Genomic DNA, 26,124 nt, shown 5'->3' on the forward strand with positions numbered 1-26,124 from the left:
CCATCGTGAAATTAATCTTAATGTGATTTGGAGTGACTAAGATTATTCTTGTATAGAATACATCCATACACCCGTTGAATACAAGTTTTAACGTGTTATATATATTATGATATGTGGTTGTTAATTATGGTCATATCCCATTTAACAAATAAAGTTGTCTTGTAATTGATACAGGTTTAATATCATACTAGATTTGATATAACAATTAAATTTTATCATCCAGGAAATCCATCGACGAGTAATGTGATTCAGACACCAGTAGTTCATGCCAATCAGTCTGCACAGCCAATCTACAATGCCAGTTCTTCTCTGCATTCGTTTCCAAGTACTTCACATCCGATCCAAGCATCACAGATGATGTCCATGCCTGCTGCAGTGCCAACAATGCCTCAAAGGAACACACCTATGCAATCGACAGGTTTACACCAGTTCCAGCAGGGTGGAGCCTTTGAGAGGCAGAATGTTCCTCAGAGAGACGCGCTCCAACATCCATTAGTGCAACATAGTAGGCCAATAATAAACGAAAGGAGGCTGAATATAGGAGGCTATCAACAACAACAATCACAGCCTCTTATAAGTTCGATGGTGATGCCATTGGAGCAGGGGACTAGATTTCATAATACTACTGGTGTACAAAAGTCCTACATGCCAAGTAGTCCTGCTGATGTTCAAAATTTTGATGTTTTTCAGTCACAAACATCGCCTGCACAAACTCCATCATGTAAGATATCAATGAACATGTTATCTTCCTTAGTATATATTTCATAAATTTATTATTTATAGTTGTAACTTTGTAGCTTATCTATCTCACAGTTGTGATCGAAACCTCATTTTCTTTCATTCTTGACTCTACAGCATCCTTTCTTGATGCTGGAGCAGTTAATGCAGCTGATTGGAAGCTTCTCCTGATGGAGGTAAAGCAGTAAAAAATCTTAATATGCTTGTGAATCATTTCAGATTCCCTTTTATCATGGATCAGTGTGTATCATATTTGTTCAATTAGTTTCCTTGACAAGTAGATATACATAATCAGTTTCAAAGAAAACTTGATTCTGTTGACAAAGAAAAAACAAGTTCTTTTGTTGAATTGAATAAACTTTTCAAAAGTTTCTATAACATTATAGCAGCATGAATTTTCATTGAACACAAACCTTTCAATTTTTTGTGGATGTATTGCAGTATCGCCAAGCAAGGATGGATTACTTACCCGAACTAATTAGTATGCTAAAAAAAGCAAAGGAAGATTGTGCAAAGGTATAATCAGCTATTAGTCAGTGCTGTTCTTGTTTTTCTATACATTGTTGTTTCTTTATCTTTTCTCCGAAGTTGCTTAATCTCTGTGCCCTAAAGCAATGTTAACAACTGGACACAAGGTGTACTTTGTATGGTTTTTGTTGTTTCAATTAGTAGAGGCACTCTCGATTTTCCAATGCTTGTATCTGTAACTCGATCTTTAATTTGTTGCAGGCGCAAGGTGTGATTCAACATGAAAAAACCAAAAGCCTCAAGAATTATGAACTAATGATCAGATTTCTGCAGTTTTCTGAAAGTGATTTTACTTGCATTCCTAAAGAAAGAATTTGTAAAAGTTTGAGTGCAATTACACATTTCTTCAACTGTATGAAGAACCAAGCACCAAAAGTAGTCTCAAATGAGCGGATTTCTGTAAACCAACTGCAAAATACTCCATTGGTACAGCATGCAGCCCTTGCTAGCAAAAATGTGTTTCCGCAATCACCATTTGATGCTCCGATTTCATCCCTTTATGGTCCTATTGCACCAAAGCAGATAGACATGCAAGCTGTGCTGAATAATGGCTCTCAGGGTACTGCGGAACAAAATTCTGTGAGTATATCATGCTTAGCAGTATAAGTATTATTGATCACAAGTTGAGCTGAGCTTGATTTATCTTGAGCTCAACTGAACTTGAAAATCATTGAGCTCATAACTTTCTGCCTGCCATAGAAATATCTTACCTGTAAATTTATCGTGATTTCCTTAGAATGGCATCTGAAAAACAACAGTTTAGAAGTGTTTTATCACAGGACAAACTGAATTCTGACAAAGATTTCTTGGCTTATTTCAGCCTCTTAACTTGAAGCGAAATTCAGAGCCAATGCAGCCATCAGATATGGATCGACCTCTGAAAAAACAGCAATTAAGGAAGCCAAAAAAGTTGCCAAAAGAGAAAGACATTATGGACTCAATGTTTATACCCTCGACCAAACCCAAAAGAGGCCGCCCAAAATCTACTAAACAGCCTCCGTTGCAGAAAAAGAATACATCATGCGTTTCAGATCCTAGAACAATCTCACAGAATGTGGCCTCAATGGCTGCAGTTGATTCAGCTCCAACTCCAGTAACACCGTCTTCTGTACCTAAGGAGACTGAGGTGCAAGTTAAGTCTGCTTCCATTGTAACATCATCTGGAACAATAACTTCCTTACCAGTTTATTCAGCTACAACTCCAATAACACCGTCTTCTGCTCCTAAAGAAATAAGAGAGCTTGCTCAGTCTGTTTCTCCTAATGAGATTGGAGCAATAGAAGCTGCACGCGATGCTGAGGTGCAAGATAAGTCAGCTTCCCTTGTAACATATGGAACAATAAATACACCTTTACCATCAGATGGTGCTGCAGAAAGCAGTCAGACTCCACAATCTGCAATGCTGCCTATTGATCGCTTAGTTCGTGCAGTATGTCTGTTTAAATATGACTCTTTAATTTATATTGTCATTCAGAAAACTGGTCCATTAACTGATGTTTAACACATTTTTATTGCCTTTCAGGTTCAGAGAGTATCTAAAGATACTCTGAAGAGAGCCGTAAATGATATGTATTCAGCCATCAACGATATGGACAGGTTACCCGAGTATGCAAGGTTTGGTGATGATGAATCTAACCCATTTATGGATCATTATGAAGAATATGATCCTATAATGGGTTATCTTATTGAACACTGAAACGAGACATCGATGCATCAAGCAGGGATAATCGTCGACCTAATAAAGTGGTGTGGTATCAACTGTACATTGTATGGTCGCTTGGAGATGGCTTTTACTCACAGTCGTCCACACTCCACCCCATCATAAGCTATATACAAAACTGTGTTTGGAATTTATATGCTACATTATTTTAACCTCCCACAATTGAGGTTATGACATGATTTAATTAGCTGTACTGTGTTATTTCTATCAATTTATCAGTACAGATTCAATATCAAGTAAATTAAAGGATGTATTGAAAATCTTCAATCCTAAACATTTTAGGAAATTATTAGTTCAGTTCAAGTTACATTCTTATGAAGCATATTAATACCGCGTTTCTATGCATAAATATCTGTTTATGTTCTTGATTCGATGCATATCCATAGCATCCCAACAATGGCCTTGTAGTGACTGAAGTCAAAGAGATAAACCAGAAATTGATCGAGATTTGGGTAGAAATAACTTCTACAGCTACTCTTGATTCTGAATCTAGTAAAGGGACTGTTGTTACTTGTTAGGTGTCTTACACCCTCAGTGAGAGTTTAAAGAAACGACTTGCAATCATGTCGCCTGTAAGTCCCTTCTCATTCAACTCAGAAATGTTCTCGAGTTTCTAATATATTTCTCGAACACAAGAAACAGGGAAATTTTGTGCATATAGACAATTCTGAGAGCACTAATATTACAATAGCCTCCTTTTGGACCATTATCTTCGATAACCAAAAACATGTGCTTTAATTTTAATCTTCGATAACTTACCCAATTACCTTTCATTCAACTCATGGCTTCCGAGTTCTGACCTCTCTTGCAACGCGATTATGGTTGCAATGGATTGACAGATTGATTTCCTCCCTACGTACTTGAGATTATCTTGCACACGCGTTATGAAGAAGTAATTAATTTTATTGTTTTTTCCCCCTGTAGTTTAGATTGCAGAGGTCAGACTTAAGCTAATGTGCAATGGTTCAATGAAGAAGATCGAACTTGGTTTTTTCCTCGACAAACGAGTAACAACACTATAATCTTCCATTGCTGCAGTGATTCCAAATTAAAAATCAATCGAAGCCTCATTTCATTATCTTTCCCCCTTTTCCACATTTATTTCATCATACCCAAAAACAATTTGTACTTCTCAACTGAAATCCAGTTAGAGCTTTAAGCACGAAAGAGTAACAATTCATAGCAAAGCTTTGATTTGATTCAAACGCTCATCATTTCTGAATCAAGATCTTGTTTGAAATTGAATTTACAAGGATTTACTTTCCATAACTCGAACCCAAATTATAAGCAAACCCTATTTGGCTAAGTTTCTGTTCTCACCTCCTCAAAGCTTTCCCAGAAGTCAGCCAAATAGGGTTAAAGCAGCGATATGAAGAAACAAAAAGAGAATAAGATGTGAATAAATTTCTATTGAATCTTCCAATCTGAGGCCATGCCCCCTTTCCTCTCAAGACAAAATTTTCTTTAACATTATCTAATGACTAGTTATACTACTGTCAATAACTCAATACTTCAATCAAAAAAAAAAAACTCAATACTAGTATACAAGAGAACTGTTGCCGGGAGAATCACATTGCCCATATAACTCTTCAAATCGTGACAGTGACCTCAGCTCACAGCATACATCTGTGGAGAAGACTATATCAGGGTGAAAGGACTCAAAATCTGATGAAAGATCCAAACAATATATAATCCTGAAGACTTACAAAAATGTGTTTATCCGGTGTTAGAGGCAGTGGCTGCAGAGGCAACAGATGCAACTAAACCAATTGACTACAGTCAGCTCCACCAGCAATAAAGAATAAAATCTCACCATTCATCATAGGGGGAGAGAGAAAGTACAGGTCTTTCATTATACACCAGCATTGACTGGAGTGGAATGTCTTAAACTCTCACAGCCCGGGCAATTATGCAAACTTTCATGAATATAAATGTCACAATCAATGCAGAAATACTTTTTGCATTTTGGGCATTTAACACAGTAAATGGATCCAGTCCCTGCATGAACCAAATTAATTGTAAGAAAATCAATAAATAAAAATCATCTCACTAATAAAAAAGGTTTTTGTCTGAAGAACAGAGCAACAAACAGAGCACGACTACAAGCTTACTGACTGCAAAAGGATTTCCCGCCTTTTTAATTCCATTTGTCATATCTACTGACAAGTGGAATGTACCACTACTATCATTAATGATCAGCACAAGTACCAATCAGGTACTATCAGATACCTCTATTAGTAAGCTAACTCCACCACAGGCCCCCCATCTTACATAGATTTCTTACTAGATATGGTGATTTTAAGTGTTTTCCCGGCCTACTGAAAGATAGTGCTTACACCCTCCGTACTTTATTACTTGCTCCACTTTCTTTGTGCGGTCGTATTTTATTACTTGCTCCATTTCTTATTTTTTTTTTGGAAACTTTTAATAATATTTTACTATTTTCATCCCCACTAGTAATAATATTATACTACGTAGTATTTTTTTTTTTTTGGAAACTTTTAATAATATTTTACTATTTACTCCCCAGTAGCTTGATTGATTGATTCATGTTAGCCGACCCCACTTTTGGGATTAAGGCTTTGATTGATTGATTGATTGATTGACTCCCCAGTAGCTTACTTTCTACTATTCCTCCTAAAACTTCGCGCATGGAGAAATGGAGCAAGTAATAAAATACGGAGGGAGTAATAAGCAAGACTAGATAACAACTTAGTAACTTACAATCAACTTTAGTATTAGATAAATCAGAGGAAAGATCAGGTGGACAGCTTGACAAGACTTTAAGCTGCCAAAGCACTTGCTATCAATCAGCTGAAGATCTCAAATCAAAAGTACTTTACACACTTTTAGACCTTCAATTTTGCATCTAGCCAATAAGATTCCTCTTGAACGGAAAATATTGTCAGACATTTCACTCAGATCAACACCATTTACTCCTGACTCAAATCACAAATCATCTCTTATTTCCCAGAAACACAGCTTCAGTTTATCACAATGATGCATTCAATTTTCAACCCCTGGAAGAAGTCATGCACTGCATCTGGCAACCAAATCCGATGACATAACTCTTTCAACGACATACCTTCCCCACCCCTCCCCCCAAGTCCCACAGCAGTAGGGTCTTTATGCTCCTACTCTATAACAATCCCCAAATGGTTGAAAAAGTCTCAGTTAATGTTCCTTTTATCTTTCACTTAGTTCAGTTAACAAGAAAATTATCAAAATACTCCCTCCATGGTTACATATTCTATTTTGGGTGTCACCTTTCTTTTTTTGTTGTTCCACCCGGTTCACCCTTTGGGCTAATCCGGATTCAAGGATCAGTTCTGGGTGGTTAGGTTCCAGTCTCTCCCAATTGTTGTTGTGGGGGATAGAACATACGGTCCTCCCTACCAAGTGTAGTCCCACTTACCACTACACCAACAACTAATTGGTGGGTGTCACCTTTCTAAGGTTACATTTCTTAAATTTCCTAAAATAGAATACTAACTTTACACTTTTATCCCCATATATTCACACTCCCAATACATTTACATTATAAAACCTACTTTCAATGTAACTATTCCCGTCTACCAAAACATTTGCATATTTCCAAAGCAACTATTTCCATTTATCAAAACATTTATCTACTCCCAAAGCAAATATTTCCATTTATCAAAATATTTACCTACTCCTTAACCAAATAGTCTAATTTTACATACTCCCAAAGTCTTTTTCTTATTACCCGTTTATAAAACCAAACGTAACCATAGAAAAGTGACGGAAGGAATACATGTTTCTAGACTTTAAGGCTTTCAAACCTGTTTATAATACACAAGCAATACTCTATTTATTGGCACAGTCTACAATCATGGCATTTAGATTAAGCAAAAAGAAGGGGTTGAGAAAATTTTGAATCAGGATCCAGCCTCACCACTTATCGGGGCTAATATAAGAAACAAGTAATGTGTGACAGAAAGGGAAGGGATAAATTGCCTAAATAATTCTTAAATTTCATACTGATCAATATAAATTAGAATAACTAAATTAGAATAACAAGGCTAATAAGTAGCCATCTACAATATTCCAGGAAATTTTAACAATTAGATGCTAGACCAGTTTGCAATGACTACTTTTCTGAAAAAGATAGATTCAACTTGTTTCCAAAATTCACCTCACAATGATCTGATGGTACTAGAATTCTACCAATGATCTGATGGTCCACCAGATCCTAGTCCACAGGACATGAGGACATATAATATGGCTTTTCCCTCCACTTCTAATTGTTACTCATTTTCTCCATCTGCTCAATGTGGGAGCAGTTTGTGTACAACAATAAGATCTTTATATTACAAACTTTATAGAGATTCCCACCTAACACACTAGATTCAGGGACTTTACTGAACTAAGTATTCACACTGGAAGGTGGCTACCTGCTGAAAGGGACACATTAAATTAAATCATTTAATTAGTTTACTAACTTCATAGTGGCCCTATGCTTTTAAAACCATGGCATAGCATAGTCAGTTGAGAGTCTGTTATTGTGAGCTCGACCTCTCAAGCTATTGAAGTTGTAGATGTTATGCAGGACTGGACCTAGAAAAATAACCCCAAATGTCCTAACAGTTTGCTTTCTAAGAAAATTCTTGCTCATTAAGATTAGAGTGTCCTAATCATTAAGATCATTAACTTACTGGCATTCACAAGGCAACTAAATTGTTCTGGAACTTTGTTAAACATTCTCTATGCAGTACTTCAAGGCTCTTTTCTCGCCCTTTTTCTATGCATATTTAAATATACTGGATCTTAGAAAGACATACATGCAATGAGCCAGATTGTGGGTATTGAAGAGACTGTGAACTCCACACTGCTTCAGCATTAGCACTTATGTGATGGACAAATGATAGACATCACATAAGGCATAACACAATCAATAGACTAGCTGACTAGCACCATATTCTCACTCTTTTTTTATTGCAGAAAGAATATTCGGATAAAAAGATTAGGCCAATACATTCCAAGCTAAATATTGACTAGTGTTTTGCTGTTCTATAATGAACGCAACAGTAGAAGCAAATGAATAAATTATTACCCAACCCTACCCCTTAAATCTTGATGCAGTAAGCATTCTAGGAGAAACTGTGCTAGGAAACATACAATAAGAAAATAATAATAATAATAATAATAATAATAATAATAATAATAATAAAAAGATAAATACTCTGTAAAATAAAATAATCATTGTCTCATTGCCAGACTAAATATCCAAGTGTGCTTCTTCCAACAGACCAATAAGACGTAGGACTCACGGAAACAGATTCTAAATAGCTTTTTAAAGTTTTGACTTTTAAAAAGGTATAAAAGAAGAGTTTGGTAAGTCAGTGTTTTACTGTATCTTTTAGAGGTAAAGGTAATGTTTTAGGAAGCTACAAATATATTTTTTGGAGTGTAGTTGAAAATTTGATCCCTTCTTTTTCTACTAATCCAAAAGCTGATTGTATGCATTGAAAAACTACAAAGACAAACTAATTATACTACGTACACAAGACTTTTCTGACAACTGATATCTTATTGCTAAATAAAATTACAACAGTATGTAGCTACTATGACAACTAACAGCTATATGTTTTGAATAGATTTATACCAACTAATTTTTCCAAATAAGGCCATAGTCAAGATAGATCATTCAGTTTTCATAAGCAACAATCACATAAATATTCATCAAAGGCAATGTCTATGGCAGGAAAATCAATATAAGTCTAGCTCCCGAATCCTACCACATGCATAACCTAGCGAGATCTTGTTGTACGCTATGGCAGGTCATGTCACAAATCACAAAGCCACTAAGACAAGTAATCGCTTTTTTGCTCTCTGAAATACAACGTAAAAATATCAACAAGACAGGTGATCAGACTGAGTCACTAAGCAGACAGATTATATGATTATATTATACCAGCCAATCAAACCAAAGGTTGCATTTAAGCAAGAGGGGGAAATATCAGTCAGGCAACATGATAGCTACGTATAATAAACCAACTGAAATCCTAACTTCTTTTGTATGATGCTTACCAGGATTTGTCAGACTCTGCATGCATCCAAAACATGTTTCGAGTGATTTCTGTCCCGCAATATTCCCATTTGAAAAAGACACCTCATCGAAGGGTGTTATTGGAAAGAGATGATGATATGACCTTGCTAAATGGGGAGAAGAAACAAGTGTTAGCCCACATATGCGACATTCTGTGGGCAGCTCACAAACACGAGCCTTGCATCTAGGACAGGTGTATCCAGCACCAACCTTAGCCTCTTTATGACACACACATATTGAAACCACACCTTCCGCCGCTCTTTGTGGAAATCCCATCTTGATCAAGTTAGCAGTTGCATATTCAGCAATAGCTGGAGGAGGTGGTGCATGCTCCAGCAACAACTCTTTCAGATGGAACTACAAGGAGGGAAAACTAAATCAGAGAATAGTACATACATTTTAGAAGAGTATATTATACAATCATCAGCACAAATATCTTCACCATTTCGGCACACAGATAGGATCAATTTCATATCATACAATCTTTCAGTAGTACAACTCACCTCATCCAAAGCAATAGCATATGATCCACCTGTTTCCTGGCATATATGTTTGCAAATAAACATCTCTGCAGAAAGACCTACTATTGAACACCTAATCTTCGACTTTTTGCATTTCTGAATAGTCTCCATTATGTCACCTGGATCACAGGTACTAAGAGCCGAATACAAAATAAGAACTTCGCGATGACCATATGATGGAATTTGATTTAAGCATTCATGAACAAGTTCTAGGGCGTTCTGTAAAGACGCATCCCCTGAACACTCCAACTTCTTCATCAAAGCCATAATATGAGACTCCGGGCTACCACCCATATCCGTTAAGCAATGAGCAATGCCATCTTTAATCCCCACAAGACCAATTTGACTAAGTGGATTCTGGTCAAAAAACTCTCTTACGAAAGCCTCCACATGTTTGGCAACAACGGCCATTCTGCTTGGTTTGAAATCCATCTCTGCAGCTGCCTACAGAGAAGGATTCAAGGTTTTAGACTGAGAATAGAAATATCAGAACAATACACCAATAATGACTGAATGAGTAGCTGCTCAAAAAACAATCTTTTCAATATTTCAAGCCCTCACTATACACTCAATTACAATCCAAGCATTATCATAATTTTCCCAGTCATGCACTTATCCAACTTAACACTAGTGCAAATCAAATCTTTCAACTCATGATCAGCAACTCAATGCTTAAAGCATAAGCTATGGACTTACGGCTAGCAGTGATGATTGAATTTTAGTTATAAAGAGAAGACTACATGGTAGGAAATTCATTACCCTGGAGAAATCCATGACAACATAGATATATCGAATAAGACCTTTCTGAATTCGAGCAGAGGTTGAGGTAGACGAGATGGAACGAATACGTCTACGATACTGGGCGTGATACATCGACTTATTATCAATCGGACGAAGTAGCCCAGACTCATCTTCTTGCAAAGACTCCCATGATCTCTCATCAGTATAGGCTCTCTCCCAAGCAGACATATCATTATCCTCATCTTCATCATCCTCGTCTTCGTCTCGGCCAAGCCGTTTTCCTCTAGTATTGCTAACCTCCCTATGTTCAATGCTGCTCATTATCTAAAACTTAAAACTGAAAAATATTCAAAATCAGGTACTTTCATACAAATCATAGTTACCTGACTCCCTAATCCCTTCGAATCAATAAGAAAGGGGGAATTACAGGGAGAAAAATTCCATTTTCATAGTTCCATCCTAACATTAGCAACCAAATTAGAATCAATTATCAAATTACATTTTTGTGGCTTAATAATTTGAAAAGCAAAATTCTAGCAATGAAATTTTTGGTTATAATTTTTCAGTAATTACATCCAATAGTTCAATAATCAACCTTAGAAGAAACCTAAATTGACTATAATCTAGCAATGAAATTCTCACTATAATCTTTCAGCGATTACAACCAATGTTTCAATAATCCCCCAACAGAAGAACCCTAAATTGAGTAAATTGAAAAATTGATATTCGATGATTGAAAATAAAAACAGCGTTACCTCAGAAGCAGCGTCAATGGAGGAGAGAAAGCTCACAAGTAGGCTTCAATGGAGGAGAGAGAAGGAGAGTGCAGTGACCGCAGTATACACGTGAAAAAGTTCCAAAGCGGGGAAAATTATTCTGTTTCACCAACACATCTAGAGGTGGCAACGGGTCGCATCTAGATCGGATCCTGCTAAATTCGGATCCAAATCCGTTTTAAGAATATGAATTTGTATTCGGATTCATGGATTCAAAATTTTTGGATCCGGATTCAACATGTTTGGATCCGGATTCGCACATAATTTATGTGTTTTAGAAATTTACTACCTCCGTTTTTTTATTTAACACAATTTTGTTTTGTAATTTAGTGCTAAATAATTATATAGCCATATGAGATCTTGTTAGTTTTATATCAATGTCTACTTTTCAAGTATCAAAATTTTATATTTTTTGTCAATAGGTAAATAAAGATATTTGCATTTAAAAATATGCGTTCACAAACGTGCCTAAATGAATTGTGTTAACTAATAAAAAACATAAAATTTATTATTTTAATTTTTTTTTTGTTATTATTTTTAAGTTCTCCTAACATATTTATGAGAATGTTTTGTGTAGAACGGAATCACATGAGTCCGGTTTATAATGTACACATTCATCCCCCACCCATTACCACCCAAATCAGCCAATTCCACCGTTCGCTTTCGCCGCCGCTCCCAAATCCTTTGCCAGCTCACCATCTCTTTCTTCCCTCCACTTCTCTTTCTCTCTCCTCTGCTCATCTCTCTAATGGCGGCGTCTTCGAGTCGTCTTCGTCTTCTTCCCTATTTTAAAATTTGTTTCTACCATTCTAATGGCTATATTGTCCCTACATCTCCAAACATTTAATGAAATAGGTATCTTTATTTTCTTCACCTTTTTACAAATTGAGTATGAAAATTGTTGAATTTTCTCTCTACTTTCTAGGTTTTTTTTTTTGGTGAAATTTGATTTCTGCCGACACTAAATTAGTGAAAGTTTTTATTTTCTTGAGTGCAGGAAGAGGGTTGGCCTCTGGGTTTGCAGCCATTGAATGTGAGAATTGGATTAGGAAGAGCTCGAGATTATTTTGGGTCAATGAAATTCAATACTACAATGCTTACTGGTTCACCAACTTTTATAGATTCTTCAATATTGTCTAATATCTTATCAATATAAACCAATATATGACTATAATAATCTAATATCTGACACTTTTAATCTAATATCTGATAATTATAATCTAATTTCTGACACTTATAAAATAATATCTGATAGTTATAATATAATTTCTGACATTTATAATATAATATCTGACCATTATTATCTAATTTATGACGCTTTTAATCTAATATTTATAACTTATTATCTGACCATTATTATCTAATTTCTGACAATTAAAAATTTTATTTGTTTTTTGTTTGTATGACTGGACTCACGTGAGCCTCGTTCTACCCAATACTTTTCCTATATCTATAGCTTAAAACGTTATTTTTCTAAAGTAACAATTAAATACTTCCTCTGTTTTTTTTTAGTTGACACCTTTCTATTATCACGCTTGGCAACGCATGTTTTTAACGCTTAATAAGGCCCCGTTCTCTTCACCTTATTTTTGCTGAACTAAAATTATTTTTATTGAAACAAAATTATATTTGTTGAACTTAAATTATTTTTACTGAACTTAAATTAATTTTACTGAACTAAAATTATTTTTGCTGAACTGAAATTATTTTTACTGATTTTCTATTATAATTCTTCTTTAAGAAAACTGAATTTTACTGAACTAAACTTATTTTTATTGAACTGAAATTATTTTTACTTAATATTATTTTTTTAAGGTGAAGAGAACAGGGCCTAACTTCAATTATCAACATTGTAAAATTATAAAAAGTGGATATTAAAAAAATATACATGTAGACAATTCAAAGAAGATCCCACGTAATTATATTTTATCGTATCTATAAATCACAAAAGCAAGTCAAAGTGTATTTTGTGAATAGTGTAATAGTCAAACGGTGTCAACTAAAAAAATGGAGAAAGTACTCCGTTTCTTTTTAGTTGCATCACTTTTTTAAAACAGAAGTTTTAAATTAGTTATATTACTTTCCTTTTTAGTTAATAATCTCTCTCTTATCACATGTGTCAATTTATTTTATTTTCTCTATTTCTCTCATCTCCAAATATTTCCTAAGAGTCCGCAATTCGCAAAGTGAAGCAAATAAAAAAAAATATGAAATAAACAAAGTATATAATACTAGAAATACTTATGGGTATGCTTATATACGGAGGAAGTCAAATTAATTAATAAATTAATCTTTAATAATACGGAGTATCGTAATCAAATAAAAAAAAAAAAAAAAGGATCCACGGGTTGAGTTTGAATCTCAGACACAGGATCCAACTCTAGTTCCGATACATGAAAACGAATCTGGATTTGAATTTGAATATGCCAGATTCAAAAATTAGAGATCCGAATCCTTATTTTTTTTTATAGGATCCAAGATCCATTGCCACCTCTAAATTGTTATAACTCATTATGTAGTATTCTAACAATATATGTCGGAGCAATCTTACGTAGAAAGATTAAAGAACATTGTATTGATATAAAATGTTAATTTACTTTTGGTGATGTCAACACTATACTAATTTGTTTGTGTCCTCCTTTGAGTCATTTCCTGCATTGTCAAACTAAAATGGGCTTTTGGACCATTTCATTTTTCATTAGAGGCTTTGGCATCATAAAGATAAGTTTAAAATCAAACGAATCATGTTATAACTATCATAACTCTATTAGATTAGTAGCTACAATAGCTAGTAATGGTAATTTAGGAAAAATGATATAATAGAAGGGTAAGATTCTTCAACCATTTACCAATTTGAGTTTCACTAAAAGTAGTGTCACGAAATGAAAGGACATGAATATGACTCAATCTAAATTTAACCCGATTTGAATTTGACTCAACTTGAACTTGACCTGATATTAAGACCCATATATTAACTCGACTCGAATTGATCCAGCATGAACTAACCCGACCCAAAACAACCCGCCCAACCCAATTTTTAGTTGACTTGAAACTCGAAATGACCTGAATCAATTTTTTATTGACCTAAACTTGACTTGACCAAAAACGACTCAACATGTACCCGATCCGAATGACTTGTTTGCCACCTCTATTAGTTAGTATTGCACTTATAAATTGTCAAATTGTAGACTATGTAACATTGATTTTGATAAAGACGCTAAATTTTCCTATTTATTAATTTCTTTAAATAAATTAGGATACAATTTTGAAAGAAGATTTACCTAATTTTGTATCCGGAGTTACTGAGATTAAAGAACAAGTAAAGTTAATTAAAGAGACAAGCGAAGAAAAAATTGTTCCCTTTAAGGAGAATGAGGAAGTCGAGCACAAAGTACAGGATTTTGGAGCTATTTCACGGTGCACCCCTTTTCCCTCCATTGAAGCTTAATTGTGAGCTTTCTTTCCTCCATTGATGAAGCTTCCCAGGTAAGATCTGTTTTTCTTAATAATCGGATATTATTTTAACTGTCATTACAGTCAATTTAGGGTTATTCTTAGGTGGATTATTGAGCTATTAGTTCTTATCACTGAATTATTTTTAGCGAGAAATTTCCATGCTAGAAATTTGCTCTTCATATTCCTATAGGAGAAGAATTTATTTTGATAATTGAGTCAAATTTTGTTGTTAATGTGTTGCAGAACCCTTTAATGTTAGGATGAAACTATGAAAATGGTTTTTTTTTTTCAAAAAATGTGAAAATGAAATTTTGATTATTGAGTATAATTTGGTACCTAATGTGTTGTAAAACACTTTAGTGTTAGGATGAAACTATGAAAATGGAATTTTGATAATTGAGTCAATTTTGTTGCTAATGTGTTTAAGAACGCTTTAATGTTAAGATGGAACTGTGATGGTGGAATTTTTTATCAAATACTTTAATGTTAGTATGAAACTACGAAAATGGAATTTAATGTAATAATTGAGACAATTTGGGTTGCTAATGTGTTGGTTGAAAAGGATTCTAAAGGCTGATGATTTGGTGAATTGGTGGTCATTTTAGTGATTGAATCTTATCTCCAAGCTGCAAAGGTTAAATCCTCTAGATGCTCAATTATTGATGCAAGAAAATTCAATTCAATGGGTATAGAAAATGGATGATAAGAGTAGCACATAGTAGTAATGGTGTGATACTGGGATGATTTAAAATGATATGGAAAAACAAAAGAAAATATCATCCATAAATGATAAATGCTACCCAGAATAGGCGAAGGTTGTTGAGTTTGCTAGCATGCTATTGTTACAAGATTATTTTGGAGGGCGAGTCTGTAATGAGAAGTCTCTTTAGGTATGGTAATTGGGTTGTTTGTGGTCTAATATCCTTTCTCAAGGTGCTTTGGTGACAACCCCTGCGAAAATTATAGTTATATACCCTTAAATTCACCTATCTGATATACCACATTTGTTTTAGTTAATTAGTTCATTTATTCGGGAACATGTATTTTTCCTCTTAATACAATTATGCTCCCAGGGAAATGTATTTTTTTCCCTTTAATACAATTGTGATATGAACAAGTATAACTTTGTCTGATGTGCTTACTATCTTTCTGAAAACATTGCTACTTTTTTTAATGAAATTAAAATTTAAAAATTTAAAATTAAAATAGAAATTTTTGAGCCAATCTCTATTTCCTGTCTGCTTGAAATGTATATTTTAGCTGTTGTATGTCATACTTCTAGAAAATCTATATCGAAGCTCCAAAGTCCATCCGTATCGAGTTGCACTTGCTTATTTCGACTAGACCAGTCAGCTCCTGGGTAAGATATAGTATAGCCCTCATGCGCATTTTTAGTTTTCACTCGATTTATATGATTTAAGTAGATGGCAGAAGAGGGAGCTCCTTATGGTTCTTTAACTTCCTAATCTTGTGTCACAGCTCATAATGTAAAATTGTAAATGCATATAATTCTGATGCATTTTTCATGACTAATCAGTATAATGCTTAGGAACAGCAGACTGACCATTTTTTTTTGATCTGTTTTGTGTTTTTTGGACTATGTCCGGTTCAACTTATTAGGCAAATACATTTTCTTAATTCAGCCACACCAATTAGCTCCTTTTATTTGCATTTGCTTAACACAAAGCATCTTTAATTCCATAAATATATAATTGTGGAAATTAAAAGTTTGGAAAGTGCAAATTAATACAAATGTAATATCTTCTTTGGTATTTTTTTCCCAAAGGATTAGTGTACAAAAGGTTAGAGTTTAATCAAATCGGGAAATTAGATCATTTCAGATTGCATCAGTCATGATGGACTAATTATAGCCTAAACAGAAAACTAGATGGAGTATACTAAAGAAGCATCAGCAACCTAAATCTTCATTTTCAGATGAATAAGATTTGCAAATCTTTAAAATGCATAATTTATGCCACATCATTTGAATGCCCCCAAACAACACGAAATGGTGCCTTTCTTATGGGGAACTTATGCCCAAATGGCAGGGGCCTTAATGATGGGGAAGAGCCTGGCCTATTGAAACAAAGTTTCAGGTTGTATCACAATCTTTGATGAGTTTGTCGAGCGATAAGCATTGTGATTGCTTTCACCTAAGAAGCAAGGTTTTTTTTTTTGTCCCACATCGATAGTGAAGGCTCATTATCGGTATCTTGCTATGATTGCCTAACAAGATTAACTCTTATTGGAGTCCCACCTCGGTGGAATAGATGAGAAAACTCGGGTTATTGTTCTATTTAATGCTCTTGCTATTTTGCTATCAAAGTCACTGATTTATGAATTAATATTTGTATTCATTGTTCAGTTTTAAGTATGGAATTAGCTGTTCCTTCCATGTCAAATGGTGAAGAAGATGCTGATGATGAAACTGATGAAGAGCGTCTTCAAACTATAAGCATTCTTAGCAATTGCGTCAACAATTCACCAAGTAAGCTCCCTTGTTTCTTTTCAAATTTAGTCTAATTTTCTCTAATCTGCTGTTAGTTTAAGAATTAGGTTAATTTATATCTATTTCTCCTTGCTTGCTGCTGTCATATGCTTTTCTTGTCTAGCTATATTTTGTGTTGTCATACACTTGTATATTAGATGTCATTTGCAAAGATGTAATCTTTATCTCTGGTATGGATTGTATGGATCTGTTACTAAAATAACAATTTTGGTTCCATGATAACTAAACTATGTCTCATTTATTTCAAATTGAGAAAATTAACACAAACTACTTCTCCATCGGCCATCTCCAATGGATAGAAACTCCACCCTCACCTCACGCTCCCTCCTTAGATGGCCAAAGAAATAACTAGCAACTAAATTAAAAGAGTAGAGAGCGAGGAAAATGGGAAAGGCTGATTGCGTCTACCTTAACATTTACAAAGGGAGATTTTTTTTTTTCAATCATTTATTGCAAGTTGAAAATGAGGGGGTCGGGTGGAGGTGATGATGGTCCTAATTGTAAGGAAACTTGATAGAGAAACAACGAGAAGAAGAGAAAGAGTGAGTTTGGAGATGGTACCATGCTACCACTGATGCAAGGATGATAGTGTTAGCAATGGAATTTGATTCATTGATTGAAGGAAGAAGAGGATGATAGTTGATTGTAATACTCTTGAGAGTATGATAATGTAGAAGCAATAGACAGGTAGACAGGTAATGGTAGCTGGCCGAATTTATGGCGATGCAGCCACAATGGAAGAGTATTGGTTGGTGAAATAATTTATTTTTGTCATTCTAAAAAACATTGGCACATTGGTTATCGGTTATCCTTAAAAATGTTTGTAAATTTCTCATTTGTAACCCAAATGTCACAAATATATAGATTATAAGGTAATTATGTATTAGGAATTAAAAGTGGGAGTCATTTCACAACCTATTTTTCTCAAAACACTTACTAAACATTTTTTTTGTATATATATGTGTACTTTCTATATGTTCTGCACTCATCTTTCACAGCCTATTATTCTCAAAAAAACATTTTTTGCAATAAGCATGGATCAGATATCCGATCCGAAAATTCAGATATTTGATATCCGATCCAAAATGTTCGGATATTCGAAAAAATTTTCGGATCGGATACTTCGGATATCCGACCTTTTAATACATTAACACAATAGACATAACAACAAATTTCTGAAAAAGCTAAATCAATATATGTATATCACTATGAAATCCTCAAATAGCTCCCATATATACATAATTCAGAAGAAAAAAAAAAAACTTAAGATTCAAAAATAAGAAATTCAATAAAAATTAGCCTACCTTCTCATCGTCTTCCGAAATGCCTGATTGAGCTTCTATGGTTAAAGATATGCTTTTCCTTATCCTAAGCCATCTGTTTTTGCTGTTTGACATAGTTTCCTTCCGCTGTGTTTCCACGAGCTCGCATTCCATTGCTAAACACAAATTCAAAACACTCAACATCAGTCCAAATATGGCATGTACAGAGTATTAACATAACATATTTGGACTGATGTTAAGTGTTTTGAATTTGTGTTTTGGTCATGGAATGCCAGCTAGTGCAAACACAGTCAAAGGAAACTATGTCAGACAACAAAAACAGATGGCTTAGGATCAGCAAAGTATATCTTTAGCCATTGAAGCCCGATCTGACATTTCAGAAGATGATAAGAAGGGCAAAGTTGAGAAGAAGCCATTGCAAAAATGTTTTTTGAGAATAATAGATAGGCGGTGAAAGATGATTAGATGAGTGCAGGACATATAGAAATTAGAAAGTACACATATATACAAAAAAAAAAAGAAAAAAAAATGCTTAGTAAGGGTCTGTTTGGCCAAGCTTTTGGAAAACTATTTCTGTTTCCTAGAATTAGTTTTCCAGAAACTATTTCTAAAGAAACACTTACCCTTTGCAAAAGTGTTTGGTTTCAAAAGAATTAAAAGTGATTATGAGAAACAGAAACTATTGATACCTTGTTTGGCCCAATTAATTAGAAATTGTTTCTTACACATGCTATTTATAATAATTTATTTAATAGTTTTAACAATTGAAACACCTAAATACTCAAATCAGTGCCACATGATGATAATCAAATCAATGCTACATGATGATAGATAATTTATAGTAGCAATTCAAAAGAAGGGGAATAATCCAATTTTCAACTTGAAGATGACGAACCCAACAATAAGGACAAATGAAATCAACATCAATTGCAATTATTCACCTCCTTAGCAGATCTCCTAGTGCGTGAGTATGTGGGTGAATTGGAGGAGTAGTTGAAGTTGTACAACGTCAAATTCAACGGTACATTACAATAAAATCAAAACAACCTTAAATTAAACTCGGACATTTGATGTTGTAATTGCTACTTGTGGGGCAATAAGAACAAGAAATTAACAGCAACCACAACCACACCAACGCTTTTGGGGTGGTCGGAAAGGCGGCGTCGGTGGTCACGATTCCATTTTGCCGGTGTTGATGGAGGATGTATTGCGCTGTGAGTTTGGACTGATGAAAGTATAGACTTATGAGAGAGAAGATGGATCCTCTTTTTCTATTTAGATGGGATATTAGAGGTCAATTTGCAAAAAGTAAAGGGTTTTTTTGTCCAAAAAAAGTTTCATTAAATGGGTTGAGTAGCTCCCCGAGAAACAGCAAGAGGAAGCTACAATTTGGTGCTTCTCCTTCTACACTCTCTAGAAGCTATTTTGGGCTTCTTGATAAAATGTTTCTATTTTTTAAAAATCCCTTGTTTGGCCCAGCTTCTATTTCTTAAATTGAGAAACACTTTGAAAAACTTGGTCAAACACTACCTAAAATATTTTGAGAAAAATAGGCTGTGAAATGACTCTCACTTTTAGTTCCTAATACATTATTTATAATTATCTTCTAATCTATATATTTTAAAGTACATCTTTATTATTAGAGTATAATTCTACCCCACATGTTTGGTAAAGTTGTCTCTCGCATAAACTTCTGTTAAAAAAGGTCCACAAATTACCACAAAGTTCTTTGATCCAATCATGCATCTCCTGAATTTGAAACTTTGTTTGACACATACCAACTACCAAGGACATCATAACCAATTCAACTAGGAGTGTAATATAGTAAAATCTGCCATTAGTTATAAGGGATAAGAACATACTTTCTATTACAATCAGCACGATTTTACAAGTCAACGGTATAAAGCTGCCATGTCATCTTCCCAGATGCAGCAGCCAAACATGCATAATTTGGCCATCCTGTGGTTCCAACAGAAGAAAAAAAAATAAGTAGCTTTAAATTTCAAATCCCATAAACTAGAACCCCAAATATATAAAAATAGACAAATAAGAATACATGAGCCGCATGAAGATATACTACAAATATTGAGTTCTAATTATTTTATTATAATCACTACCAACTTTATCTTGTTTAATTATTCAGAGTGTATTCCAAGAACAAAAAAGTTCACTTCTGAATTTTAGCAAGAATGTTTTACACTACCCCAGAAAATGAAAATAAAACAAACTTTTTAGTCATATCCTGTAATGCTATAACCAAAACTAAGCACCAAATTTATTTGAAACATTTATTGGGCACATACCTACTTGGCTACTTCATTTATGTTAGCAAGCTTTTTTAGTACATAGTAACCAAGTTCCATTGATTAAATAGGGTTAAAAAATTATCCAAACTGGCCATTTCTATAATGCTCATGAAATGTATCAGTAAATTATATAATATTGACAACTCCTTTTCATACCAGGTAATTTTGGAGCAGACTGAGCTCAGTCATTTAATCTTAATTCCCCAATAGAAATGATACAGAGCTCACCTGTAATTGATCAGCTATTCAGCTGAAGGAGAATTCTGAGACCCAATAGTTAACGAGTTTATCATTCCTCCATCTCAAAACCATAATCATCCTCTGCTCAAATTATCAAAAGGGCAACACTAAATATACATCATTAGATCAATCAGAACATGACATTTAATAAAAGCAAATACCTCAGATCTATACAAATTAAGCAAATACCTCTTATCTATATAAATTTACAAACACCAAACATAAAAAATCTATTTTCAAATATAAAACATAAAAAATTAGTTAGGTAAATGTTCTTGTCATACTCTTTACACTTTGCCTAACTTCACCAAAATGCAATCAGAATTCCCACATTAAAGAAGACAAGCAAATTGCAGTTCGTCATTTCCACAACAACAACAAAGCCTTAGTCCCAAAATGATTTGGGGTCGGCTAACATGAATCGTCATAAGGAATCGTATGATATAAAAAAAATAACATAACAAAATAATCATTTAAAAGAGTTTGAAGGAAGGTGAGTGAAGTGACTAAATGAAAGAACATTTAAGAAAAAATTAAGGGAGCTTTAAAGAGAATCAAACATAAAATTAAGAAAGTTTTAAAAGAGTGGCTAAAACGTCAAAGTTAAAAAACATAAGGGTTTGAAAACAATTTAGCAAAGGAAAACAATACAGCTCGTAAAAATCATTGGTGGGCTTAAAATAAAATTAAACACGAAAAAAAGTTTGAAAGTATATATAATCACGACATGTCTTTGACGTGAATTTTCTCCTTCCATACCACCTTATCCAACGCCATATTTTGCTCAATCTGTAAAGCACTCATGTCACTCTCAATCACCTTCTTCCAAGTTTTTTTAGGTCTTCCCCATCTCAAGCGATTCTCCCTCATCTTGTACTCAATCGATGTAATACTTACTTTCTTCCTTATTATCTCATTCCTCAACCAGATCTTTCTTGTATGACCTCACATCCATTGTAACATACGCATCTCCGCCACATTCATTTTATACACGTGGCAATACTTTACAGCCAACATTCGGTACCATATAACAAAGCAAGCCTTATTGTCGTTCAGTAGAATTTCCCTTTTAATCTATTTCACAGTCTTTCACTTCAACCAACACGCTTTGATCCTATGAGCTAAATCTCTATCCTTTTCCACAACTAATAAAAATAATGATAAAATTCATTCTCAAGTAGCTCATATAATAACAAAAATAAACAGAATTATAAATATTAAAAAAAATAAATAAGTGAAAAGAAAAAAAAGATCTGGCATAAAATAGCTTAGGCCTACAAATTAGACTAAATAGGACATCAAAGAATAAATTCGATAAACACATACATCAAACTTCTCACAATAACATGAGGGTATGGTTATGTGGAATCAATAGAGAAATAGTGGTAGCTGGCCGAATTTATGGCGGTGCAGCCACAGTGGCAGAGTATTGGCTTGTGAAATAGTTTATTTTTGTCATTTTATAAAACATTGGCACATTGGTTATCCCAAAAATGTTTGAAAAATTCTCATTTGTAACCCAAATATCACATATATCCTTGTATTGTTGTTTTTTTTTTAACTACTTTTGACATTAATGATGATTTTTAATGATAAGTGTGATACAAATTACCACCTTATCAATCCCAATCTCTCTCCTCCATCTTAATTCACTTTCCTCTGTCCTCTCCATCACATCCTCCTCCTCTAATGCCCTTCCTGTGCTCTGACCACTGGTAATGGTGATGATTCAGCGCTAACACCACCATCTCTCTTCTGTTGCTGCATGATCAACCTTTGTACCACTCTCCCAATTTAATCTACATAGTCTTCCAATTGTAAATCCTATGCGCCACCCTTAAACTTTGCAATATTGTCGACGCCAAACGTTTTTGGTTCCTTATCTCACTCACTCTTGATAGACTTCACTCCGATGTACACCCTCTTCGTTGGACTTCTCAAGCAGATCATATGCCATCACCAACCTTTCCACAATCCTGTCATGGGTCACCCTCCCTGTTAACACTTTGAGGTCTAATGGTGGAGAAGGTGGTTAGGTGGCTTATGGTCGGAGAACCAAGAAGTGATTTGCTGCCTATCCTCCATTAGAAGAAGAGGAGGTGTTGGAGATGACTAGATGAGGGAGGAAAAGAATCAAGATGGAAAAGAGAGATTTTTTTTTTTTTTTTTTTTTTTTTCCAGTCAACCAAAGATTTATAGAAAAAATTGAGGGTTACCAATGAGAGTTTCCTAAAACGTTTGTATGGTAAAATATCCTTTGGCTGTTACAATTGCTTTTTCATTTGTTGGAGAACTTGAGAAGAAGAAGATTTGTGTGGGAAGGGCTTATCATGCATATGTGGCCTGGACTAGTGCCCAATTCATATATACTTGTATTGTATGATTTTTCGCATTAAACAAACATTGTGATCTACTTTTTTTTACATTTTGCGTATTAAAATAGTATAGACGTATAGTGGTTACTGGTTAGTGTATACAGGAAGAGAGTGATTACTTTGATGTGGAGTCTTGATCCTTTTTTTTTTTTTTTTTGGTAGTTAGAAAAACTCTTTCTTATAATAGAATCAAATGCTTTTCAAGTGAACATTCTTTGGGGTTGTGATGCAAAATATGGATGCAATCTGGGGCAAGCCTATTTTCTGCTCTTAGAAGATAGAACTGTAATGATATTTGTCATTTAGATTGTGCCATGGGGGCAAGTAGCTAAGGATTACAGAGGCAGTAGCTAAACTCTATTCTCTTTTTGAATATCAATTTCTATGTTTGGTCTTCACTTTATTATAGTTAAAACATTTCAAGGGGCTTTAATCTAGAAGGAACTTAAAACTGATAATTAGAATCTGAAATATGCACAACACAATATGGTGGAAATGACTAAGTGACCGCTGTGAAAATAGCCATATCAGCATTATATTATTGGTTTTCCTCACCGAAACAAATCGATTTGATTAATGTTAATATATATATATCTACACACACAACTTTGCTTTTGATGGGTGATAATTATCAATTCTTTTTTGGGGGATGTTTTGCAGGACATTAAGCTTTTAGGATTTCCTTCTGTGCTGCTGAAGAGGATTCTGTTGTTTATGGCTGATTTCTTGGGTTACATAATTTGCTTGAGTTTAGTCTAAGTTGCTCCGGCTCTTGTGCATTTTTGGTGTATCCCATTACTATTCTCTAAGATATGCTAAATAGAGCATCCCACAGCTTTTGGAGTTATAATGCCACAACAAAAGAGACAAGTATAATTTCAAGTATGTGGTGGAGGAAAGAATAGAGTATATACCTGTCAAGTGTGAAAATATGGGTTGGATAAAGGAGAAGGGAGTTGTAACCATGTGACAAATGCGATAGAGGGTTTCATATAGGATGTGTTTGACCCATCGTTGTTTGTATCTCCATGGCCATTGATTAGCAGATTGAGGAAGATGGAGGCTGCAGGGTTCTGAAAATTTATCATGGAAATGCAATAGTTTATCCCCTAAGATGCAGCACTTTTCAGCATCTTTTAGTTCAGCTCAAAAGGATTTTTTTACGGGGTTGCGAAGATTTTGGCAAAGGCATTGACGATGGTGAAAAGATGAGACTATTTTTATGTCAAATGTGAGGAATGTGGCTCAGGTGAAGAAAAGCAGTTGCAACCGTGTGATAAGTGCAATAAAGGTTATTTTTATGTCAAATGCGAGTAATGTGGTTCAGGCAAAGAAAGGGAGTTGTAACCTTATTTTTATGTCAAATGCGAGAAATGCGGGTCAGGTGAAGAAAGGGAGTTGTAACCTTATTATTATGTCAAAATGTGAAATGCGAGAAATGCAGGTTAGGCGAAGAAAGAGAGTTGTAACCTTATTTTTATGTCAAATGCGAGAAATGCGGGTTGGCGGAAGAAAGGAGCTGTAACCTTATGGTTTCGAGCTGTGTTAAAGATTTATTTTCTGTCAAGTGTGAAGAATGCGGGTCGGGTGAAGTAGGGGAGTTGTAACCGTGTGATAAGTGCAATCAAGGGTTTCATATAAGTTGTGTTTGACCAATTGACCCATCGTTGTTTGGGTCTCCATGACCATTGATTAGCAGAGTGAGGAAACTCATTTAAAAAAAAATTGTACATTTTTGTTTTGTTTTTGATCGCGGGCATTTAAATTTAATGAGCAAATTGATAATAAGTTGTATATTGCAATGTACAATCAGTTGTATAATAAAAGTTGTCAAACCCTCTTATCGTTTCAAATATCATAATGGATTTTGGGAAACGATTGGCCTCTGTGCTAACTTTAAAACACGATATTGTTCATTCTTTAAGCCTTCAAGTACTTGTAAATTGCAATGATAATTCGTTTCACCTTTGCTAGCAACAACAATAATGCTACCTTACAACAATTCTGTATTTTGTTCCTCTCAAAGCTTTACTATGTTACATACCAATAGTTGAGCTTTGTATTGGCTTTATCGCTATCCTCTGGCCTAATGTTTTTTGCAGGTCACTGGAATGAAGAGGGGGAGCTCTAGTAGCCCAAGCCAAAGGACAAGAATCGCGAGTATATTGGTTTCTCTTGAAGACTCAATGGTGCGCGGTACTTCAGTATTACCCGACACTGATGCATACAATTTGAAGGTGTTATAAAAAGTTGATGAGCAAGTGCAAGTGCAAACGCCATTATGAGTTTTAATTCGGCGAAGAAGTATTTGTAAATTGTACACACCTAGATGCTATCCTCTAGTTACAAATCTAACATCTACCTATGCCCATATCGCCATCAAAGACATAAGACCGGTACCTAGCAAAGCGGCCACATAACAAAACAATTGAAGCTTAAGATTTCCTTGAAGCTTTGGCCCTTTGAAATCAGAAGCCAACAAGTCTACCAAAGCCATGTAAATCAGCAGCCCGGCAGACACCGCGTTGAGAATCCCGACAACGATCAAAGCTATTGGACTATTCTCCTTATACACATTCTATAATAGGATCCCTAGGACGATCCCTAATGGGGTTGTCACCGAGAAGAAAAACACCATTATCGATTTAACCTTCAAGTTGTACTCGGCCTGTTATATACATTTAACATATGATCAACAAAGAAATAAAAATCTGTAAGTCTATATATAGCTCTATAATATATGGTTATGTGTGAAAATTCGACCATCACCTGTAAAATGCAACCACCAAGGCCCATCCCTTCAAAGAGTTGATGGAAGCAAATCGCGGCTATAAGTGGCCTTATTGTGCAGGGATTATCTG

At 34.6% G+C, this 26,124-nt stretch overlaps 1 protein-coding gene and 1 long non-coding RNA gene across 4 annotated transcripts; one reads left to right on the top strand and one right to left on the bottom strand.

Annotated features, from left to right (window-relative positions):
• Positions 1-4,362: 4,362 nt before the first annotated feature.
• On the bottom strand, positions 4,363-11,195 carry LOC145582513 (general transcription factor IIH subunit 2-like). Of its 3 annotated transcripts, none has more exons than XR_014099895.1 (6): positions 11,074-11,163; positions 10,337-10,642; positions 9,560-10,021; positions 9,038-9,413; positions 4,693-4,984; positions 4,363-4,612 (listed from the first exon to the last, which is right to left on the bottom strand). XR_014099895.1 is itself a non-coding variant. In XM_081639499.1 (5 exons), exons 2-5 carry the CDS (start codon positions 10,637-10,639, stop codon positions 4,839-4,841), a joined length of 1,287 nt encoding a protein of 428 aa, XP_081495625.1. In that variant the 5' UTR covers positions 10,640-10,655; positions 11,074-11,195; the 3' UTR covers positions 4,625-4,838. The 3 variants fall into 3 exon arrangements, 1 of the variants encoding a protein (XP_081495625.1); XR_014099894.1 differs by having other exon boundaries at positions 4,367-4,612; positions 10,337-10,655; positions 11,074-11,195; XM_081639499.1 differs by lacking the exon at positions 4,363-4,612 and having other exon boundaries at positions 4,625-4,984; positions 10,337-10,655; positions 11,074-11,195.
• A 3,248-nt stretch (positions 11,196-14,443) lies between these two features.
• On the top strand, positions 14,444-25,165 carry LOC145582514 (uncharacterized). Its single transcript, XR_014099896.1, has 3 exons — positions 14,444-14,580; positions 16,916-17,038; positions 23,924-25,165. It is a non-coding gene; the product is annotated as an uncharacterized LOC145582514 (long non-coding RNA).
• The last annotated feature ends 959 nt before the right edge of the window (positions 25,166-26,124 follow it).

Source organism: Chenopodium album, chromosome 15, assembly GCF_948465745.1.
Source record: "Chenopodium album chromosome 15, dcCheAlbu1.1, whole genome shotgun sequence".
Lineage (NCBI taxonomy): Eukaryota > Viridiplantae > Streptophyta > Magnoliopsida > Caryophyllales > Amaranthaceae > Chenopodium > Chenopodium album.